Source organism: Lithobates pipiens, unplaced genomic scaffold (assembly GCF_037356315.1).
Source record: "Lithobates pipiens isolate NorthernLeopardFrog02 unplaced genomic scaffold, aLitPip1_a1.2 Scaffold_35, whole genome shotgun sequence".
Classification (NCBI taxonomy): domain Eukaryota; kingdom Metazoa; phylum Chordata; class Amphibia; order Anura; family Ranidae; genus Lithobates; species Lithobates pipiens.
The window spans coordinates 10,344,482-10,365,460 of NW_027507811.1; the positions used below are offsets into that span (position 1 = coordinate 10,344,482).

The window sequence follows — 20,979 nt, forward strand, 5'->3', positions numbered from 1 at the left end:
CCCAAAGCACCTTGTCTCCATGTTTATGGGGATAGGGGCCTCTTCCTGACAACTGTGGACTGTGGTTGTGGGGGTCTGCGGATGAGGGGCTTATCGGAATCTTGAAGCACCCTTTAACAGATCCCGACTCCCCCCCCCCACCATGTGAATGGGTATCGGGTACCCATTCACCAAAAAAAGTGTCAAAAAGTAAGAAAAAGAGGAGACAGTTTTGAACAAATACTTTATTAAAATAAATAAAAAAATTAAATAGTGTCCCGCGATGTAATCTACCGTCAATCACGCCGCCCGCCGCACCGGAAAATAGAAAAATTTTAAAAGACGCTTCACCTCCTAAGAGGTCTCCAGACGAATGAGCTCTCTTCGGGTTGGTACAACACTGGAGATAACAACCAGACCCAAACAAATAGGTCTTGTGTACCCACAAATCCATGCAGGCAACGTGGATGTAGCTGATAGGTGGCCAAAATGACCAAGTCATTTTATACTGATAGCAAACAACCCAATACAGTTCCCAAGGAGTAGCAAAGCAACATGTGAAATAGGATTGTGCTTCATGTGACTCTGTCTAGTATCTACCCAACGTCTTCACACATACTGACAAAGGGTTGCTGGAACCATAACTTTTATAAGGGTATTGGCATGTTACTGTCACTTCTAAAGCCTTCTAACTACAGACCAACAGTTAGGAAGTGCATTATTAGTAATTAGTTGCTATAGAAGTAGACGGATGCATTAGTCCTCCATTTCTCCAGACTGTGGGTGACTTGAGTTTGGGTCGAAATCATGTTTAACCAAAGTCTAAAGCCGTATACATGTTGAGTCATCCCCACTCCTTGGTGGGAGTGGAGATGACCCCATCTATAAGGATATATACAGTACATATCATACACACATATCACAAGGCCGTGTTCACACTACGAGACGTTTCTCTGGGCTGCAGTTCCTCTGATCTCCACAAGGTGGGGATCTCACTTATTTCTGAAAAAGAAGGACTCTATGGAAAGCAGAGAGGAAGTCATGCCAGATATAAAAAGGAAGTGATGTCAGCTCCAGAAAGGAAGTTCTGCCCGAAAGAGGCAGAGGTACGAGGGGGAGACGAGACATCGTTGGAACTGGCAGTCGAGGAGGTAATAAGATATTATTTTATGTTTACACCCCCGTTGTGTCATCTTCTGCTACCAACAGACATAATTATACCCGTATATATAGAGAGAGAGCAATTGAGCGCAAGTAAGTGTTTATTAACCCCTTCATGGTCAGAACATCCTTTGTTCTTCATTTCGGAGACGGCGGCTCTACGACAAACTCCTTTAAAACTCAATTCTGTATAATGATGCACTGTACAACTTTTTATTGGGTATCTGAAGCCCGTTTTTTTTTCTTCCGGGAGCTGGGTACACGCTATAAGAAAATCGGCAGAAAAATTCCATAGGAGGAACAATTGGCCAAATATCTGATCGTTAGTATAGTGTGGTGGTCTCCAAATTGTGGCTTGCCTTTATCAGGCCCTTTAGACTTAATAGTGCAGTGGTCTCCAAACTGTGGCTTGCCTTTATCGGGCCTATTCCACCAACTGACACCAATGATGGAACAGTATTCCCGCTACTGACACCATCAATGGTGCACTATTCTCCTCATTGAGATCAGCAATGGGCCACTATTCTTTCCATTACAACCTATGATGAAGCACAATGTCGGGGGAATTTTTTACTCCCACTGGTCACAATCTGGCCTCTCTAAAGCCTGAAGGACAATAAACTGGCCCTTTGCTTAGAAGGTTTGGAGACCCGTGGTATAGGGCTTTCGAGTTTTCGGACGAAAAACATAACAAAAGGTGCAAGCTAGAATATTTTTATCGTAAGGTGAACACAACATCCGATTTTCACTCAATGTGTACAGTAATCGTATGGAAATAATCGAATAGCGAAAAATACGCATGATCAGAAATGAAGAACGACCCGGAAGAAGGTGGCAAAAAACGTAGAAAATTGTACACAAGAAAGAACGTTTGCTTTGCCGTTTGAGAATCTTTTGTACAAGTTAATACCATTGTTGGTTACATCATGATACGTACCTTCATGGAAAATCAGATGACTGTTCCTCTGATTTTTTCCATAGTGTCTACCCCACTTTTCTTTTGGATAATGAGTTGAAGAATTAGGATAACTTATTGGTTATTTATTGCTTGCCATGTCCTCATTAGGGAGATTCAAACTCCTGTTTTTTTTTAAAAGCCCGTGGTGTGCGAAACACACCCAAAAATTTCACCCGATGCCCAAAAAAAAGTGCACACACATAAAGAGTGACACAAAACACGCAACGGGTGTTACACTAGTCCTCCATAGGAAGGACCTGATCCCCTTGGGCGTTAGGCTCCAGACAGGGACTGAGATACTTCACTTGGGTCCATCTGGCCAAAACCAGACTGACCCCCTTTCTCTGGAAGGTCTGCCGAAACAGACCCACCCAAGTACCGAAGGGAGATCCCACGAGAGAGGGCGAACCAAGCCAAAAGGCCTATGTCCACCACCATCTCAAGACCTTCATGGTAGGCCAGAGGACCCACACCCTACTAATCACACAGTGACAAACGTGTTACACATCAAACAAAAAAAAAATACAAAAAGTTGACAAACACGGGGTAAAGTAAATAGGAAAGTGGGGAGAAGGAAGTGGGAGAAGTGAAAGAGAGACCATTGTGCAATACAATGGCCAAGCCAAAAGGCTCGGCCCTAGAGGCAGGTGTGAAAAACGTGTGTAAGGTGAAGTTGCCTTGGTGCCATAAATCAACGTGACCCTCACACACAGTGATCGTACGGCACCCCTGAACTGCCACTTCAGGGGCACATTCACCACAGGCTTTTCATCCCAACCCTGACCAACAGCCCAGGCCAGTGCAGCCCCCTCCCCAGTCAGGAAGGCCTGAAGTTCTGAGAGAGCCTAGGGAGAGCCCTTGACCAGAAGGCTCAACGTCACTCCCATCACTCCTACCTAATTACATTCAGGAGATACTAACCGTCCCCCCCCCCCCCCCGTTAAGGAGGAGACGGTGTTCTCTCCCAAAAAAAACTGACCGGAGCTAGAACTACACCAATCTGTGCCAGAAAGCCAGGGACCCGACCCTTTGGCCAGACCCAATGCAGCACCCATACTCACCAGGAGCACTCTTCCAGATGGGTCAGACACAACCGGTGGTCAGCCCCCCAGTATCTACCGGGCAGCTCAGCATAATGCCTGCTGAAACCGCCCTTCCAGGCACAATTACGCCATTGGATTTGCCAGCCCTCCCCTATGGGAGTAGCACAGCGCCTCCTCTGGCAACTGATAAGAACAGATACTACACTTGATCTTAGCCAAAAGGCCCGAGAAGCAAGATTCACACTCCTGTTGTCCTGGTCGCCATTGTCTCCGAGACTGAAACGATGGAAAAATCCAAAAACTAGAGCTGTCACCAGTACAGAAGGTGAGGGGAAATCTTCCTATGGAGACAACTGTCTAAGAGGGGATTGTGGGACGTCTTTCGGATTCCGCTTTGAAGTGACGTGGTGAAACAGCTGCTGGTGGTCGGTTCACTCCTTGATGCTCTCTCGGGTGCATGCGCATGTGCATGAGGGGGCTGACAACCACCATTGTTGGACCGGCCTCAAGCATGTGTATGGGTGAGAAATGTTTCAGGGAGTGATGGCTCAGCGGAAGTGACGTACTTCTGGTTTGACATTTGGTCCAGGTACCAGAAGTACTGTTGTTCTGTCAGTGGGTGCAAATACTTAACCAAATGTGGGGGGTTGCTGTACTCATATGGTTTACCCATAATACCAGGAAGGGGACACCTGTGGGTGGAGGAAAAGGCAGTGGGCAGAGCCTAAGGGTTAAATTCACAAGAGTTCCTTTAGGAATCCTTCTAAAAAATGTGGATAGTGACCACAGAAGCATAAAAGAGTGACTGTAAATTTTATATATTTTATATACATACAGTGTTCAGCATAAATGAGTACACCCCAACAGATTTGTCAGAAAACCTTTACTTTCCTTTCGGAATCAACATTTTCTATGGGACACAATATTACAAAATACTCCCCCAAATGCGAGCCATTGATTGCAACCAAGATTTGTTCATTTGCACACACAAAAAATGTATTTTTCCTAACAAATTCATTCAAGACCATGTTGCAAAAATAAATACACCCCAAGGAAAGTCTGAGGAGCAAAGCTAAATTTTAGACAACAAAATCCTAATTCACAATCTATTAACCTTCTATGAGGAGGTGAGTTGCCAAGTAGATAAAGGAAGGCCCATAGACGTGGTGTATCTAGATAAAGGAAGGCCCGTAGATGTGGTGTATCTAGATAAAGGAAGGCCTGTAGACGTGGTGTATCTAGATAAAGGAAGCCCTGTAGACGTGGTGTATCTGGATAAAGGAAGGCCCGTAGACGTGGTGTATCTGGATAAAGGAAGGCCCGTAGACGTGGTGTATCTGGATAAAGGAAGGCCCGTAGACGTGGTGTATCTGGATAAAGGAAGGCCCATAGACGTGGTGTATCTAGATAAAGGAAGGCCCGTAAACGTGGTATATATAGATAAAGGAAAGCCCATAGACGTGGTGTATCTGGATAAAGGAAGGTCCGTAGATGTGGTGTATCTAGATAAAGGAAGGCCCATAGATGTGGTGTATCTAGATAAAGGAAGGCCCGTAGACGTGGTGTATCTGGATAAAGGAAGGCCCGTAGACGTGGTGTATCTAGATAAAGGAAGGCCCGTAAACGTGGTATATATAGATAAAGGAGGGCCCGTAGACGTGGTGTATCTGGATAAAGGAAGGCCCGTAGACGTGGTGTATCTGGATAAAGGAAGGTCCGTAGATGTGGTGTATCTAGATAAAGGAAGGCCCATAGATGTGGTGTATCTAGATAAAGGAAGGCCCGTAGACGTGGTGTATCTGGATAAAGGAAGGCCCGTAGACGTGGTGTATCTGGATAAAGGAAGGTCCGTAGATGTGGTGTATCTGGATAAAGGAAGGCCCGTAGATGTGGTGTATCTGGATAAAGGAAGACCCATAGACATGGTGTATCTGGATAAAGGAAGACCCATAGACATGGTGTATCTAGATAAAGGAAGGCCCGTAGATGTGGTGTATCTAGATAAAGGAAGGCCTGTAGACGTGGTGTATCTAGATAAAGGAAGGCCCGTAGACGTGGTGTATCTGGATAAATGAAGGCCCGTAGACGTGGTGTATCTAGATAAAGGAAGACCCGTAGATGTGGTGTATCTAGATAAAGGAAGGCCCGTAGACGTGGTGTATCTGGATAAAGAAAGGCCCGTAGACGTGGTGTATCTAGATAAAGGAAGACCCGTAGATGTGGTGTATCTAGATAAAGGAAGGCCCGTAGACGTGGTGTATCTGGATAAAGGAAGGCCCGTAGACGTGGTGTATCTGGATAAAGGAAGGCCCGTAGACGTGGTGTATCTAGATAAAGGAAGGCCCGTAGACGTGGTGTATCTAGATAAAGGAAGGCCTGTAGACGTAGTGTATCTAGATAAAGGAAGGCCCGTAGACGTAGTGTATCTAGATAAAGGAAGGCCCGTAGACGTGGTGTATCTGGATAAAGGAAGGCCCGTAGACGTGGTGTATCTAGATAAAGGAAGACCCGTAGACGTGGTGTATCTGGATAAAGGAAGGCCCGTAGACGTGCTGTATCTAGATTTTGCAAAAGCATTTGACACAGTTCCCCATAAACGTTTACTGTACAAAATAAGGTCTGTTAGCATGGACCATAGGGTGAGTACATGGATTGAAAACTGGCTACAAGGGCGAGTTCAGAGGGTGGTGATAAATGGGGAGTACTCGGAATGGTCGGGGGTGGGCAGTGGGGTCCCCCAGGGTTCTGTGCTGGGACCAATCCTATTTAATTTGTTCATAAACGACCTGGAGGATGGGGATGGGGTAAACAGTCCAATCTCTGTATTTGCAGACAATACTAAGCTAAGCAGGGCAATAACTTCTCTGCAGGATGTGGAAACCTTGCAGGAAGATCTGAACAAATCAATGGGGGGAGGGGCAACTACATGGCAAATGAGGTTCAATGTAGAAAAATGTAAAATAATGCATTTGGGTGGCAAAAATCTGAATGCAATCTATAGACTGGGGGGAGAACCTCTGGGGGGATCTAGGATGGAGGAGGACCTAGGGGTCCTAGTAGATGATGGGCTCAGCAATGCCAAGCTGCTGCTAACAAAGCAAACTGAATATTGACATTAAAAAGGGGATCGACTCCAGAGATAAAACGATAATTCTCCCCTCTACAAGACTCTGGTCCGGCCGCACCTGGAGTATACTGTCCAGTTCTGGGCACCAGTCCTCAGGAAGGATGTACTGGAAATGGAGAAAGTCCAGAGAAACCCAACAAAACGAATAAAGGGTCTGGTGGACTTCAGCTATGGGGAAAGACTGCACAGAAGTCATCACCTCGACAGGAGCATCTTCTGATGAGGTTGTTCTTAGAGCCTTAGTTATGTGAAGGGAACTCTTAAGGCGTCGGCATACCAAGACATTTTGGACAACTTTGTGGGAACAGTTTGGGGACGGCCCCTTCCTGTTCCAACATGACTGCACACCAGTGCACAAAGCAAGATCCATAAAGACATGGATGAGTGCGTTTGGGGTGGAGGAACTTGACTGGCCTGTCCTGACCTCAACCCTATGGAACACCTTTGGGGTGAATTAGAGTGGAGACTGTGAGCCAGGACTTCTAGTCAGTGCCTGACCTCACAAATGGAAGAAATGTCAAACATTCCCATAGACACACTCATAAACCTTGTGGACGCCTTCCCAGAAGAGTTGAAGCTGTTTTAGCTGCAAAGGGTGGGCCAACTCAATATTGAAGCCTACGGACTAAGACTGGGATGCCAATAAAGTTCATGTGAGTGTGAAGGCAGGTGTCCCAATACTTTTGGTAATATAGTGTATGTACAGTGCATTCATAAAGTATTCAGACCCCCTTCACTTTTTTAAATGTTGTTATTCTGCAGCCTGATACTACAGTTGGTACTACATACTACATTGGCATACGTATTCAAACCCTTTGCAACAGCACTTGAAATGTAGCTCAGGTGCCTCATATTTCTCTTGATCCTTGCTGAGATGTTTCTACACCTTGTCTGGAGTCCACCTGTGCTAAATTAAATTGATTGGACAAGATTTGGAAAGGCGCACACCCCTCTCTATAAAAGGTCTGAACGCTAACAATGCGTACTGTGTCGGAGCTAAAGCCATGAAGTCAGAGGAACTGCTTGCAGAGCTCAAAGACAGGATTACTGCAAGGCACAGATCTGGGGAAGGCTACAAAAATTTTTTTTGCTACACTGAAGGTTCCCAAGAGTACAGTGGCCTCCATAATTCTCAAATGGAAGAAGTTTGGCCCAACCAGGACTCTTCCAAGAGCTGGGCCAAACTGAGCAATCGGTGGAGAACGGTCTTAGTAAGAAGGGTGACCAAGAACCTGAAGGTCATTCTGACTGAGCTCCAGAGATCCTGTGTGGAGATGGGCCAAAGTTCTAGGACAACCATCACTGAAGCCCTCCATTGATCTGGGCTTTATGGCTGAGTGGCTGAACAGAAGCTTCTCCTCAGTTCAAAATGAAGCCCGCTGAGAGTCCTTCAAGTGCTTTATTGGAAACGCCAAGTGGACTTTCATGGGTTTTGAACTGAGGAGAGGCTTCCGTGTCTATGATTGACTCGCTGCCTCTGCTGGAAGTCTATTCCATGTCTCAACTACTCTTTTATCACGTACCTAGTAAAAATGTCTACTGCACTGAAGGTTCCCAAGAGTACAGTGGCCTCCATAATTCTCAAATGGAAGAAGTTTGGCGCAACCAAGAGCTGGTTTCCAGCCCAAACTGAGCAATCGGTGTAGAAGGGCCTTAGTAAGAGAGGTGACCAAGAACCTGAAGGTCATTCTGACTGAGCTCCAGAGATCCTGTGTGGAGATGGGCCAAAGTTCCAGAAGGACCACCATCACTGAAGCCCTCCACTGATCTGGGCTTTATGGCTGAGTGGCTGGACAGAAGCTTTTCCTCGGTGCAAAATGAAAGCCGCTGAGAGTCCTTCAAGTGCTTTATTGGAAACGCCAAGTGGACTTTCATGGGTTTTGAACTGAGGAGAGGCTTCCGTGTCTATGATTGACTCTCTGCCTCTGCTGGAAGCCTATTCCATGTCTCAACTACTCTTTTATCACGTACCTAGTAAAAATGTCTACTGCACTGAAGGTTCCCAAGAGTACAGTGGCCTCCATAATTCTCAAATGGAAGAAGTTTGGTGCAACCAAGAGCTGGTTTCCAGCCCAAACTGAGCAATCAGTGGAGAACGGTCTTAGTAAGAAGGGTGACCAAGAACCTGAAGGTCATTCTGACTGAGCTCCAGAGATCCTGTGTGGAGATGGGCCAAAGTTCCAGAAGGACAACCATCACTGAAGCCCTCCACTGATCTGGGCTTTATGGCTGAGTGGCTGGACAGAAGCTTCTCCTCGGTGCAAAATGAAAGTCGCTGAGAGTCCTTCAAGTGCTTTATTGGAAACGCCAAGTGGACTTTCATGGGTTTTGAACTGAGGAGAGGCTTTCATGTCTATGATTGACTCGCTGCCTCTGCTGGAAGTCTATTCCATGTCTCAACTACTCTTTTATCACGTACCTAGTAAAAATGTCTACTGCACTGAAGGTTCCCAAGAGTACAGTGGCCTCCATAATTCTCAAATGGAAGAAGTTTGGTGCAACCAAGAGCTGGTTTCCAGCCCAAACTGAGCAATCAGTGGAGAACGGTCTTAGTAAGAAGGGTGACCAAGAACCTGAAGGTCATTCTGACTGAGCTCCAGAGATCCTGTGTGGAGATGGGCCAAAGTTCCAGAAGGACAACCATCACTGAAGCCCTCCACTGATCTGGGCTTTATGGCTGAGTGGCTGGACAGAAGCTTCTCCTCGGTGCAAAATGAAAGTCGCTGAGAGTCCTTCAAGTGCTTTATTGGAAACGCCAAGTGGACTTTCATGGGTTTTGAACTGAGGAGAGGCTTCCGTGTCTATGATTGACTCTCTGCCTCTGCTGGAAGCCTATTCCATGTCTCAACTACTCTTTTATCACGTACCTAGTAAAAATGTCTGCTGCACTGAAGGTTCCCAAGAGTACAGTGGCCTCCATAATTCTCAAATGGAAGAAGTTTGGCGCAACCAAGAGCTGGTTTCCAGTCCAAACTGAGCAATCGGTGTAGAAGGGCCTTAGTAAGAAGGGTGACCAAGAACCTGAAGGTCATTCTGACTGAGCTCCAGAGATCCTGTGTGGAGATGGGCCAAAGTTCCAGAAGGACAACCATCACTGAAGCCCTCCACTGATCTGGGCATTATGGCTGAGTGTGAGCCCTGTAGTTCCACCACTGGTATCAGTAGTTTTTATAAATTTTTTAAAAATTTTAGGTGCCCCATTGGGGTACTGTCCCTAGGCAGGATTGGATCCCCGTCCCCAGAAGAGATGAGGTCCCTTTCTCCAGGGCAGATGAAGTTACTGCCCCCAGGTGAGAAGGGGTCCCTGTCCCCAGGGGAGGTGGGGGTCCCTGTCCCCACGTGAGAAGGGGTCTCTGTCCCCAGGGGGATATGGAGGGGGTATGTAATAGTGTGTGCTAGCTGCCTATGCTGCTGCCGGCCATATGTAGAAGGGGCTGCATGGGCCCCCTGCATCACAGGGCCCAGTTGCGGTCGCAACTGCTGCACCCCCTATAGTTACGCCCCTGCATGCTAGATAGGTGAAGTCGTCTGAAGGCTCTAGTAAGCAGGCGAGGTGGTAGGCAGCAGACTGAGGCAGGCTGGTGTTACCGGCCTCAAAATGTGAATTAAGAGAGCCGATGATTGTAGACGCGATGAGATAAGGTGATCAGCTTGGCGTGGACTGCAAAGAATCACACAAACAGCATGAGATATGACCACTGACTTTATGGCTGGAAGTAGTTTAATTTTTACATAACAATACATCTTTTACATTTTTATAGTCACATGTTTTTCACCATTAACAATATATATAATACCGATTTTAACTAAAGTATTTTAAAACGTAGTTACAACAATGAACATTACTAAATTTTAATAACATATATATCCCTGTTATTCAGTGTTATAGATAATTATCTTTATCTCTCTGGTACACTTTAAAAGTGCAATAATCATACTGGCAATGCATTGCTTTAATACAAATATTTTCATGGTAGTACTCTTTTTTAACCACTAGATGGTGCACATTGCATGTCTGTATGATGCAATACATAAGCTTTACATACAATAGGTTTTTCTCTATATTAAATAACAGAAAACATGTGCTTCTATAAATCTATGCCATTTTCAATAAATCAGGTTTAAATATACATATTTAGAACGGTTTAGTGTTTATCATAGACATTTGTTCTGACTAATGCAGTATTTTCATGTTCTTATGCCCTTTTCACTTGTTTCTCACACATGCTGTTCTAAACTTCTAATTACAGCAAAACTATAGCATAAAATCTGGTGAGACTTTTTCTGCATCTGCTCAAGATGTTTAGGAATCTTTCTATCACAGGTTAATACAGATTAGGAACAATTTAGAGTACATACCTGCAAAGAATCACACAAACAGCATGAGATATGACCACTGACTTTATGGCTGGAAGTAGTTTAATTTCCAGTCACATGGTGTGTGGCCTTATATAGACTCTGTTTGTGTACCTTCTCTGCCATCTACTGGTTATTAATAGAATAGAAGGGACATGTTTAGAAATATAAAAAAAAAATTAATATGTACTTTGCTTTGGGGTGTCTGTTTTGTGACCATATAAACCCCAGTCCGTCACACTGGTACTGGTAACAGTGGGCAGCTGAGATGGTTGCAGGTAGCAAACTGTAGGTCAGCAGGGTGGTAGGCAAGGACCACAGGCAGAGTAGGAGAATCAGGAGGGCCGAGTCATTCACAGACAGGATGGATCGGGTACAGGGCACAGGCAAGAGCGTGGTCAGGAAACAAGCCGGGTCTGGAAGCAATCAGTGAAGCAGAAGCCAATGGAGCAGACCGAAGCGAAAGGTCAGGGGACAAGCCGAGGTCAGTGCAGGTGGAGTTCAGAGAGTAGTCAAAGAAGCCGCGGCAGCAACTGGAATCAGGATACAGAATCACTGGATTCACAGGAGGCTGAAGACAAAGCAGCACTGATCCTGAGCACCAGTTTAAATGGCTTGTTTGGCGTCCAACATCTGTCACAAGAACATGTGAGCACAGGTGCGTGCATGGGTATGTGCACAGGTGCGTGCATGGGTATGTGCATTAGCGCATACCCAATTTCTGCAAGCATAAAAGGGAACACGTATATAGTCTGTGCACAGGAACTCGTCCAGAAGAGCCATCTCATTTACTGGCATGCCCTTCCTTACATCTTTCAGTAAAAAAATATATATATATTTTCTAAACTTGGTATTGAACTTTCCCCCCTGCTAGTTAAGAGGTCGTGTCCATGTGTCTAGAGCTCTGGCATTAAAATCAAGGCACTGTAGATTACTGTTCATGAAGAATTACTACTTAGACCTGAATTGTTCTGGAAAGATCATCTCACTAAAGGGGTTTCTGGCCATAAAAAGTAACAAGGGAAAAAAAAATGGGGGCTTTTCATGCAACACTTTTAATCTCAGAAGGGGTCCAAAAAGTAAGAGCCACAAAAGAGCTCTGGTAACAAAAGAAATGGAGAGTTTCTCTTTAACTATCCTCGAGGCACTACAAAGTCTCAATGACTTGGACCTTCCAGTTTGGGAGGAAGACTGGAGGCCTTCCTCCTATAATAACAAAAAAATCTATAGTTTAGTTTATACATCTGCCCCCACCATGATTTATGTTACGGTGAAATGGTCCTCAGAGCAGAAGGAAACTTTCAGGTCCTACAGAAGGCTCTTGGTGCACAGCCAGTTCCGTATTCCCCAGATTTTCCATGGATTTTGTAGTTCAGACTGATGCACCTAATGTAGGGCTAAGGAGACAGTGTTGTCACAGATACAAGATGTAGAGAAACACCCGTCCAGACTTGGTTAGGTTTGGTTTTGTTTCATTATCTTGGAGCGCTGCACTTATTGTATATAGTTGTACATATCACTCAGTTCTTCCTTATCTATCTACAGAGAAACCCACATAGATCACATGACCACATCACTGAGGATGGAGGAGGACCGGAGTCACATGACTGAGAAGATACTAAACCTCACCCTGGAGATCATCTACCTGCTGACCGGAGAGGTGAGGAGGATTCTGGGAGGTCATATGACATCACTCTTATCTCTATTAATAAAACCCAGACCTGACCGGAGAGGTGAGGAGGATTCTGGGAGGTCACATGATATCACTCTTATCTCTATTAATAATACACAGACCTGACCGGAGAGGTGAGGAGGATTCTGGGAGGTCACATGACATCACTCTTATCTCTATTAATAAAACACAGACCTGACCGGAGAGGTGAGGAGGATTCTGGGAGGTCACATGACATCACTCTTATCTCTAATAATAAAACGCAGACCTGACCGGAGAGGTGAGGAGGATTCTGGGAGGTCACATGACATCACTCTTATCTCTATTAATAAAACGCAGACCTGACCGGAGAGGTGAGGAGGATTCTGGGAGGTCACATGACATCACTCTTATCTCTATTAATAAAACGCAGACCTGACCGGAGAGGTGAGGAGGATTCTGGGAGGTCACATGACATCACTCTTATCTCTATTAATAAAACACAGACCTGACCGGAGAGGTGAGAAGGATTCTGGGAGGTCACATGACATCACTCTTATCTCTATTAATAAAACACAGACCTGACCGGAGAGGTGGGGAGGATTCTGGGATTCTAACATGATGTTCCTATTGGTTCCCCAATACAGAGATTTCCTCTTGTGAAGTCAGGTGATCATATGACCATCACAGTGCCTCCATGTGACTCCCTAAAACCCGAGAGACACAACATGGAGAAGATTCTAGAAGTCACCAAGAAGATGATGGAGCTGCTGACAGGAGAGGTGAGGAGGATTCTGGGAATTCTGGGACATTATCCAGTAACAGACAAGGGATGTGTCTGGATGGTGACTGTATCATTGTGTGTGTCAGGTTCCTATAAGGTGTCAGGATGTCACTGTCTATTTCTCCATGGAGGAGTGGGAGTATTTAGAAGGACACAAGGATCTCTACAAGGACGTCATGATGGACAATCAGCCGCCCCTCACATCACCGGGTAAGAGGAGACTTTATTGTAAAGGAGAGAGCAGTACGGAGGCTCCACCCATCCCCCATCATCTGATAAACACATAGAAACAATGTATTCAGTCAGTGTGTGTGTTTCCTACAGATGGATCCAGTAATGGGAACCCACCAGAGAGATGTCCCCGTCCTCTGTATTCCCGGGATTCCACACAGGAAGGTCACACCATCCCCCACCATCATCAGGTAGATGAGGAACAATTATAGATCATTACGATTTATACAAAAGCATGTTTCTTATAATAAATATTTTATTATATATTTAGAGCGGAAACCTCAGGGATTATAATGTTGTTGTTAAAGAAGAGTTTAAAGAGGAGGATGAGGAGTATGGGGTGATGAAGGAGCTCTCTGAAGAACACAAAGATCTCACCAAAGACATTATGTTGGAGCCACCTAATACCAGGAACCCACCAGAGAGATGTCCCCGTCCTCTGGATTCCACACAGGAAGGTCACCCCATCCCCCACCATCATCAGGTAGGTGGAGTTGAGGGTCGGGAACATAAAGTGATTGGACACTCTGACATGTGGAGATGATGTGTGGACTCTACAAGATGATATTTTCTGCCATTCTGTTGGTTTAGGGTGAAGATCTGTTTAACATAAAAGTTGAGAGTGATACAGATGAAATGTATGAGGGGGATGATCAGCAATATACGGAGGAGGCTGGAACAACAAGGACGTTCATAAAGGAGGACACTTCCAAGATCAGCACTAGTAATATATAATTATATTCTTCTCTTATCTCTGCTCTGTTACTGCACACTGATTGGTCCAGAGTTGGGTGGGAGCTGAGTGTTATCAGATAATAAGAGGTTGATAATTGTAAGGAGTCATAAAAAGATTGAAACAGTTAGACTGAGACACTCAACAAGTCTGAACTTTGACCCCCTTGTCTATCAGAGGTCACATGACCCAGTGTCTAGGCTTGTGGTTGTGTGAAGAGCATGGACCTCCCAGCCCCCCATTGGTTCCTGCTCTTCTGACAAGGCTGTGTAAATGTAGAAGTGATCTGGGAGGAGGACCAAAGAACCTTTGACTGAAGAGGGGGGAAAAGTCCCGGCTGGTTGGGACCTCCACAGAGAACATCTCCTCACTCATATCTACCTGATCCAGATGGGATCTTGATGGAAGTGAACTAACCCTCTCATATCTATTGATGATGTTTTTATATTTTTTCCAGGACACGCCATGGAGAAACCCTCAAAGGATCGTCTCACTTTATCTCCAGGTTGTAGAATGGAAGATGAGGACATCACAGGAGATTGTGGAGGAGAAAAGACAATGATCTCCACTATGGATGGTGGACTTCACAGTGTGGATAGACCATGGAATCCCTCCGACTCTGAGCAACCTCGTACTGTGGGGGATGAGAAAAGTTCTAACCCTGAACTAAGTCCTACTGTACATCAGACTTCTCACACGGGGGAGAAGCTTTATTCTTGTTTTGAGTGCGGGAAATGTTTTCTTCATAAATCCGAGCTCATCTTACATTACAGATCTCACACGGGGGAGAAGCCGTATTCCTGCCCTGAGTGCGAGAAATGTTTTTCATGGAAATCAGAACTTGTTATACATCAAACTTCTCACACAGGAAAGATCCCGTATTCCTGCCCCGAGTGTGGGAAATGTTTTGCACAGAAGTCCAATCTTTCCAGGCATCAGAGATCGCACACGGGGGACAGGCCGTATCCCTGTTCTGAGTGCGGGAAATGTTTTCTTCATAAATCAGAACTGGTCAGGCACCAGAGATCTCACACGGGGGAGAAGCCGTTTTCCTGTCCTGAGTGCGGGAAATGTTTTGCAGAGAAAATAGAACTTGTCAGACATCAAAGATCTCACAAGCGGGAGGAGAAATATTCGTGCCCTCAGTGTGGGAAAAGTTTTTCGGATAAGTACTGTCTTTGCAGACATCAGAAGCTGCACACGGGGGAGAAGCCGTATTCCTGCTCTGAGTGTGGGAAATGTTACACACGGAAATCAGACCTTGTTATACATCAAAGGTTTCACACGGGGGAGAAGCCGTACGTGTGCCCTGTGTGCGGGAAACGTTTTTCACAGAAATCCCATCTTAACACACATCATAGGTCTCACACAGGTGAGAAGCCTTATTCCTGCACCGAGTGCGGGAAATTTTTTTCACAAAAATCCAATCTTACTGAACATCAAATATGCCACAAGAGGGATAAGGTGTTTACCTGCCCTGAGTGCGGGAAATGTTATACACGGAAAGCAGCACTTGTAAAACATCAAAGATCTCACACAGAGGGAGAACTTATATGCCTGTCCTGAGTGCGGGAAATGCTCTTCATGGAAGTCCTGTCTTGCCAGACGTCAGGGAGCCAACACCACCCTCGAGGTGTATTAGTGTCCTGAGTGCAGGAAATGTCTTCTATATGAATCATATGTTGCCGTACATCAGAGATCTCACATTGGGAAGAAGATCACCTCGATATACACCTCAGAAAACACGTGGCTGAGCGCTCCTCTGATCTTTATCATAGAAGAAACACTTTATAAGGAAATCAGAGATCACTAAAGACTTCAAAGTTCTGTCTGTCTTCCTCTGCTAGGAGAGAGAAGGAGGGGGTGTCACTGCTGGTTGGGTCCCTCTAGGAGAGAGAAGGAGGAGGTGTCACTGCTGGTTGGGTCCCTCTAGGAGAGAGAAGGAGGGGGTGTCACTGCTGGTTGGGTCCCTCTAGGAGAGAGAAGGAGGGGGTGTCACTGCTGGTTGGGTCCCTCTAGGAGAGAGAAGGAGGGGGTGTCACTGCCGGTTGGGTCCCTCTAGGAGAGAGAAGGAGGGGGTGTCATTGCTGGTTGGGTTCCTCTAGGAGAGAGAAGGAGGGGGTGTCACTGCTGGTTGGGTCCCTCTAGGAGAGAGAAGGAGGGGGTGTCACTGCCGGTTGGGTCCCTCTAGGAGAGAGAAGGAGGGGGTGTCACTGCTGGTTGGGTCCCTCTAGGAGAGAGAAGGAGGGGGTGTCACTGCCGGTTGGGTCCCTCTAGGAGAGAGAAGGAGGGGGTGTCACTGCCGGTTGGGTCCCTCTAGGAGAGAGAAGGAGGAGGTGTCACTGCCGGTTGGGTCCCTCTAGGAGAGAGAAGGAGGGGGTGTCACTGCCGGTTGGGTCCCTCTAGGAGAGAGAAGGAAGGGTGTCACTGCTGGTTGGGTCCCTCTAGGAGAGAGAAGGAGGGGGTGTCACTGCTGGTTGGGTCCCTCTAGGAGAGAGAAGGAGGGGGTGTCACTGCTGGTTGGGTCCCTCTAGGAGAGAGAAGGAGGGGGTGTCACTGCTGGTTGGGTCCCTCTAGGAGAGAGAAGGAGGGGGTGTCACTGATGGTTGGGTTCCTCTAGGAGAGAGAAGGAGGGGGTGTCACTGCCGGTTGGGTACCTCTAGGAGAGAGAAGGAGGAGGTGTCACTGCTGGTTGGGTCCCTCTAGGAGAGAGAAGGAGGGGGTGTCACTGCTGGTTGGGTCCCTCTAGGAGAGAGAAGGAGGGGGTGTCACTGATGGTTGGGTTCCTCTAGGAGAGAGAAGGAGGGGGTGTCACTGCTGGTTGGGTCCCTCTAGGAGAGAGAAGGAGGGGGTGTCACTGCCGGTTGGGTCCCTCTAGGAGAGAGGAGGGGGTGTCACTGCCGGTTGGGTCCCTCTAGGAGAGAGAAGGAGGAGGTGTCACTGCCGGTTGGGTCCCTCTAGGAGAGAGAAGGAGGGGGTGTCACTGCTGGTTGGGTCCCTCTAGGAGAGAGAAGGAGGAGGTGTCACTGCTGGTTGGGTCCCTCTAGGAGAGAGAAGGAGGGGGTGTCACTGCTGGTTGGGTCCCTCTAGGAGAGAGAAGGAGGGGGTGTCACTGCCGGTTGGGTCCCTCTAGGAGAGAGAAGGAGGAGGTGTCACTGCTGGTTGGGTCCCTCTAGGAGAGAGAAGGAGGGGGTGTCACTGCTGGTTGGGTCCCTCTAGGAGAGAGAAGGAGGAGGTGTCACTGCTGGTTGGGTCCCTCTAGGAGAGAGGAGGAGGAGGTGTCACTGCTGGTTGGGTCCCTCTAGGAGAGAGAAGGAGGGGGTGTCACTGCTGGTTGGGTCCCTCTAGGAGAGAGAAGGAGGAGGTGTCACTGCTGGTTGGGTCCCTCTAGGAGAGAGAAGGAGGAGGTGTCACTGCTGGTTGGGTCCCTCTAGGAGAGAGAAGGAGGAGGTGTCACTGCTGGTTGGGTCCCTCTAGGAGAGAGGAGGAGGGGGTGTCACTGCTGGTTGGGTACCTCTAGCAGTGTAGTCTGATCTCCTCTAAACTTCTTCAGAAGATTCAAAGGAAGACATCATGGTGAGAGAGGAGCTAGATATTGCTAGAGGATGAAGAGAAGGGGAGAAGAGATGAAGAGAAGGGGAGATCAGACTCCATGACAAGACTGACCTGCACAGACAGCTTTTTTTCATGAAGAGAGCCACCTGCTGGTTGAAAGTGGAAAATATGACATTTTTAGATATAACATTTCATATTTACCTGATAATACCACATATATTAGTGAAATTTGTTAGTGTAACACATATAATCACTAAATATTTATATTCCTAAACTAAACGATATTCTTTGTAAGTTGATTTCTAAAAGTCTGTCTTCAGATCTGTATGATGAAACGTTCTTTTCTTTTCCTTTATTCCTTTTTCTAACACTACAAGTACGGCCCATTCTGTAGGGCGTCTCTTCCTCAGTAGGCAGTTCTGTACCTGAAGCTTCAGACGAAAGGCACCCACTTCTCCAGCCAAGCTTACACTGTGTCACGGTGAGGGGTCAGGCTCAGAGACCAGTAGCTATAGCAGGAGAGAGGATCCTGCTGACCAGCAAGATAAGTATACAATCGGGTCACCTTGGCAAATGACACAGGCTCAACCAAGGTACAGGGTCGCTCCTGATGGTGAAGATGGGTTTTGCTATGTGTTAGTACCAGGTCGAAGGTCCTCAAGATCGCCACACCAGGAGGTGAGCAAGCCTGGGTCCAGTAGCAGATATAGCAAGAGGGGATCAAGCAGAAGCATAGTCAGTAAACAAGCCAAAGGTCGGTAACAAATGGTTGCAGGTAGGGATCAAGAAGAAGCGTAGTCAAGGGACAAGCCAAAGGTCAGTAACAAGCAGTAGCAAAGATATGGTGGCAGCAGGAGTGACAAGAGCGAGATATTGGCTGGAGGGAGCACAATAATCTGGCAAACAGGAAGTGCAAAGGCATGGTCTAAATAGGAAGTTCATGGGAGGATTAAAGGGTTCAAGGTTCAAGAGGAACAAGACATACGGCAAGATTGTCTTAAGAAATCAGACAAGGAGCTGTCCAGCATCTCAGGTGGCTCAGCAAGAAGAGGTACTGTCAGATACAGAGAAGGTTCTGGGTTCAGATCCAGATCCTGACACACAGGCAAGTTTTCGTAAGTCCAGCTTCCTTCAGGACCTCAGCTATAACACCCGCTGTGGCCCAGCAGCAGCAACATCTCTAGAGCATTTACACATGCTCCCCCTCCCCGGAGGGAAGGCCCCAGGGGAAGAGAATTCTGATCGGATCCTCCAAAATATTTATCTTCTCCCCACTTTCTGGGTTCAGCCTCTCAGGGATTGGCTAGGGTCGGATAACTATCCATAACCCAGGGATTGATCATCCTATACTATTCCTGGAACAAGTCTCTCATGTTTTGTTGAAAAAAAAGAACTTATTTAATTAAAATTCCCCCAAAAATTGAAACACCCACCCAAGCAAATGGCAGCAGTCACTGTGCAATCAGCAGACCCTCCAGTGTGCCCGGAGAAAACACCCTCATTGCAGGGGGCCATGTATGGAAACCTATGGCCTGTCATTTTGGAATGATTACATTAGATTGGGTACCCTGCTTAATCTAGGGTGAGCCTAGTCCCCAGTTTTCTAATCAACGTGGTCTTTATTTTTCCTTATTGTCCCCTCATCTTAAGCAGGGATGGGGGTCTTCTCCTACATCTAATACCATAAAGCAGTGGTCATCAACCCTGTCCTCAGGGACCACCAACAGGCCAGATTTGCAAGATAACTGAAATACATCCCAGGTGATATCATTTGCTGCTCAGTGATTGCAGTATTCTAGTCTGCATCTCCCCAAGTTAATACGTAAAACCTGGCCTGTTAGTGGGCCCTGAGGACAGGGTTGATGACCACTGCCATAAAGAGTCCCTTTCATTTCTCCCAGGCTCCTCACTCCAAAGCCAAGCCTCAAGGAGGGGCACAATACAACTGCAAACCTTGGGCCTCTAAATACTTCAAGCCTGCAGACAAGTCCACTTCAGCACTTTCCAAAGTGTGTGTGGGGGGGGGGGGGGTGCCTGTTGGTCTTTGAGTAACGCTTGGTCCAAAAGCACCTTGGGTAAGAAGTGTCTGGGGCTACATGCAGGTGTTCTGTTCTCTGCCTTCACCCCAAGTCATGTCCATAATACTACAAAGGTTAGCAGATCTCCATTTTGCTCTTACACACCTCTGTTTGAACCAAAGGGTTAAAGCATCGGTACTTCGCTATTTGTCTAACACCCAAGACCAGGTTATCTCTGGCTTCATGGCTCAGGAATCCAGCTCTAGGAAAAATCCTTCCTTCAACTGTCTTGGAAGATCATTACCAGGCTGAAGGACTGGGGAGAAGTCTTATGCCGCGTACATACGACCGGACTTTTCGAGGGACTAGGTCTGACGGTCTTTTCGGCGGAGTTCCGATGGACTTTCCGAATGAACGGACTTGGCCACACACAATCACACTAAAGTCCGACGGATTCGAACGTGATGATGTACGACTGGACTAGAATAAGGAAGGTCATAGCCAGTAGCCAATAGCTGCCCTAGCGTCGGTTTTTGTCCATCGGACTAGCATACACACGAAAGGATTTTCTCGGTCCGGCGGAGTTCCGGTGGGAAAATTTAAAACATGTTCTATTTCTAAAGTCAGACGGATTTTTGGCAAGCAAAGGTCTGATGGAGCCCACACACGATCGAATTGTCCGACGGACCTGCTGTAAAAAAGTCCGGTCGTGTGTACGTGGCATTAGAAGCCTTGTTGATGCACAGAACATGATCAACAGAGGAATATCATCTTCTGACCAACATTCTGAAATTCCTAGTGATTTCCTAGTTCCTAGTGATCCCTAAGGATTTGGTTGTCCCAGCAACACTAGACATTCATTCTGAAGGGTCATTCAAGTTGATTCAAGGTTCAATTAAACAGGGTTGTCATGCTGCAGCAAGAGAGATGGAATGCATTCTAGTCTGGGCAGAACTCCAAAGTCAAGGCTTGTCCACCATTCATATCCCAGGCGTGAGCACTTGGTAAGTAGAATACCTCATCAAGCAACACCTAGACACAAACGAATGGTCCCTCCCTACTAGGGATGAACCAAACACCCCCCCATTCGGTTCGCACCAGAACCTTCGAACGGACCAAAAATTCGTAAGAACATTAGAACCCTATTAAAGTCTATGGGACTCGAACGTTCGAAATCAAAAGTGCTAATTTTAAAGGCTAATATGCAAGATATGCAACAGACAACACCAGAAATAAGGGGTGTCTTCAGGTGTATACAGTGCTGGAGGCACACAACACCCACTTTAACTCCTGCAGATGCCTGTATTAGAGAACACCAGCAATAAAGGGTAGATACAGGTGTATACTGTGCTGTGCTGGAGGCACACAACACCCACTAACTCC

General features: G+C 46.7%; 1 protein-coding gene and 1 pseudogene across 1 annotated transcript in view; one reads left to right on the forward strand and one right to left on the reverse strand.

Annotated features, from left to right (window-relative positions):
* Positions 1-1,058: 1,058 nt before the first annotated feature.
* LOC143956078 (uncharacterized) overlaps positions 1,059-20,979 on the forward strand; it is a 94,509-nt gene continuing 74,588 nt past the window's right edge. Inside the window, exons 1-2 of the mRNA XM_077466203.1 lie at positions 1,059-1,130; positions 12,170-12,284. Of these exons, the coding sequence (XP_077322329.1) occupies positions 12,189-12,284 (96 nt within the window). The 5' untranslated portion in view covers positions 1,059-1,130; positions 12,170-12,188. The remainder of the gene's footprint in view (positions 1,131-12,169; positions 12,285-20,979) is intronic.
* On the reverse strand, positions 3,176-3,377 carry LOC143956417 (U2 spliceosomal RNA; annotated as a pseudogene).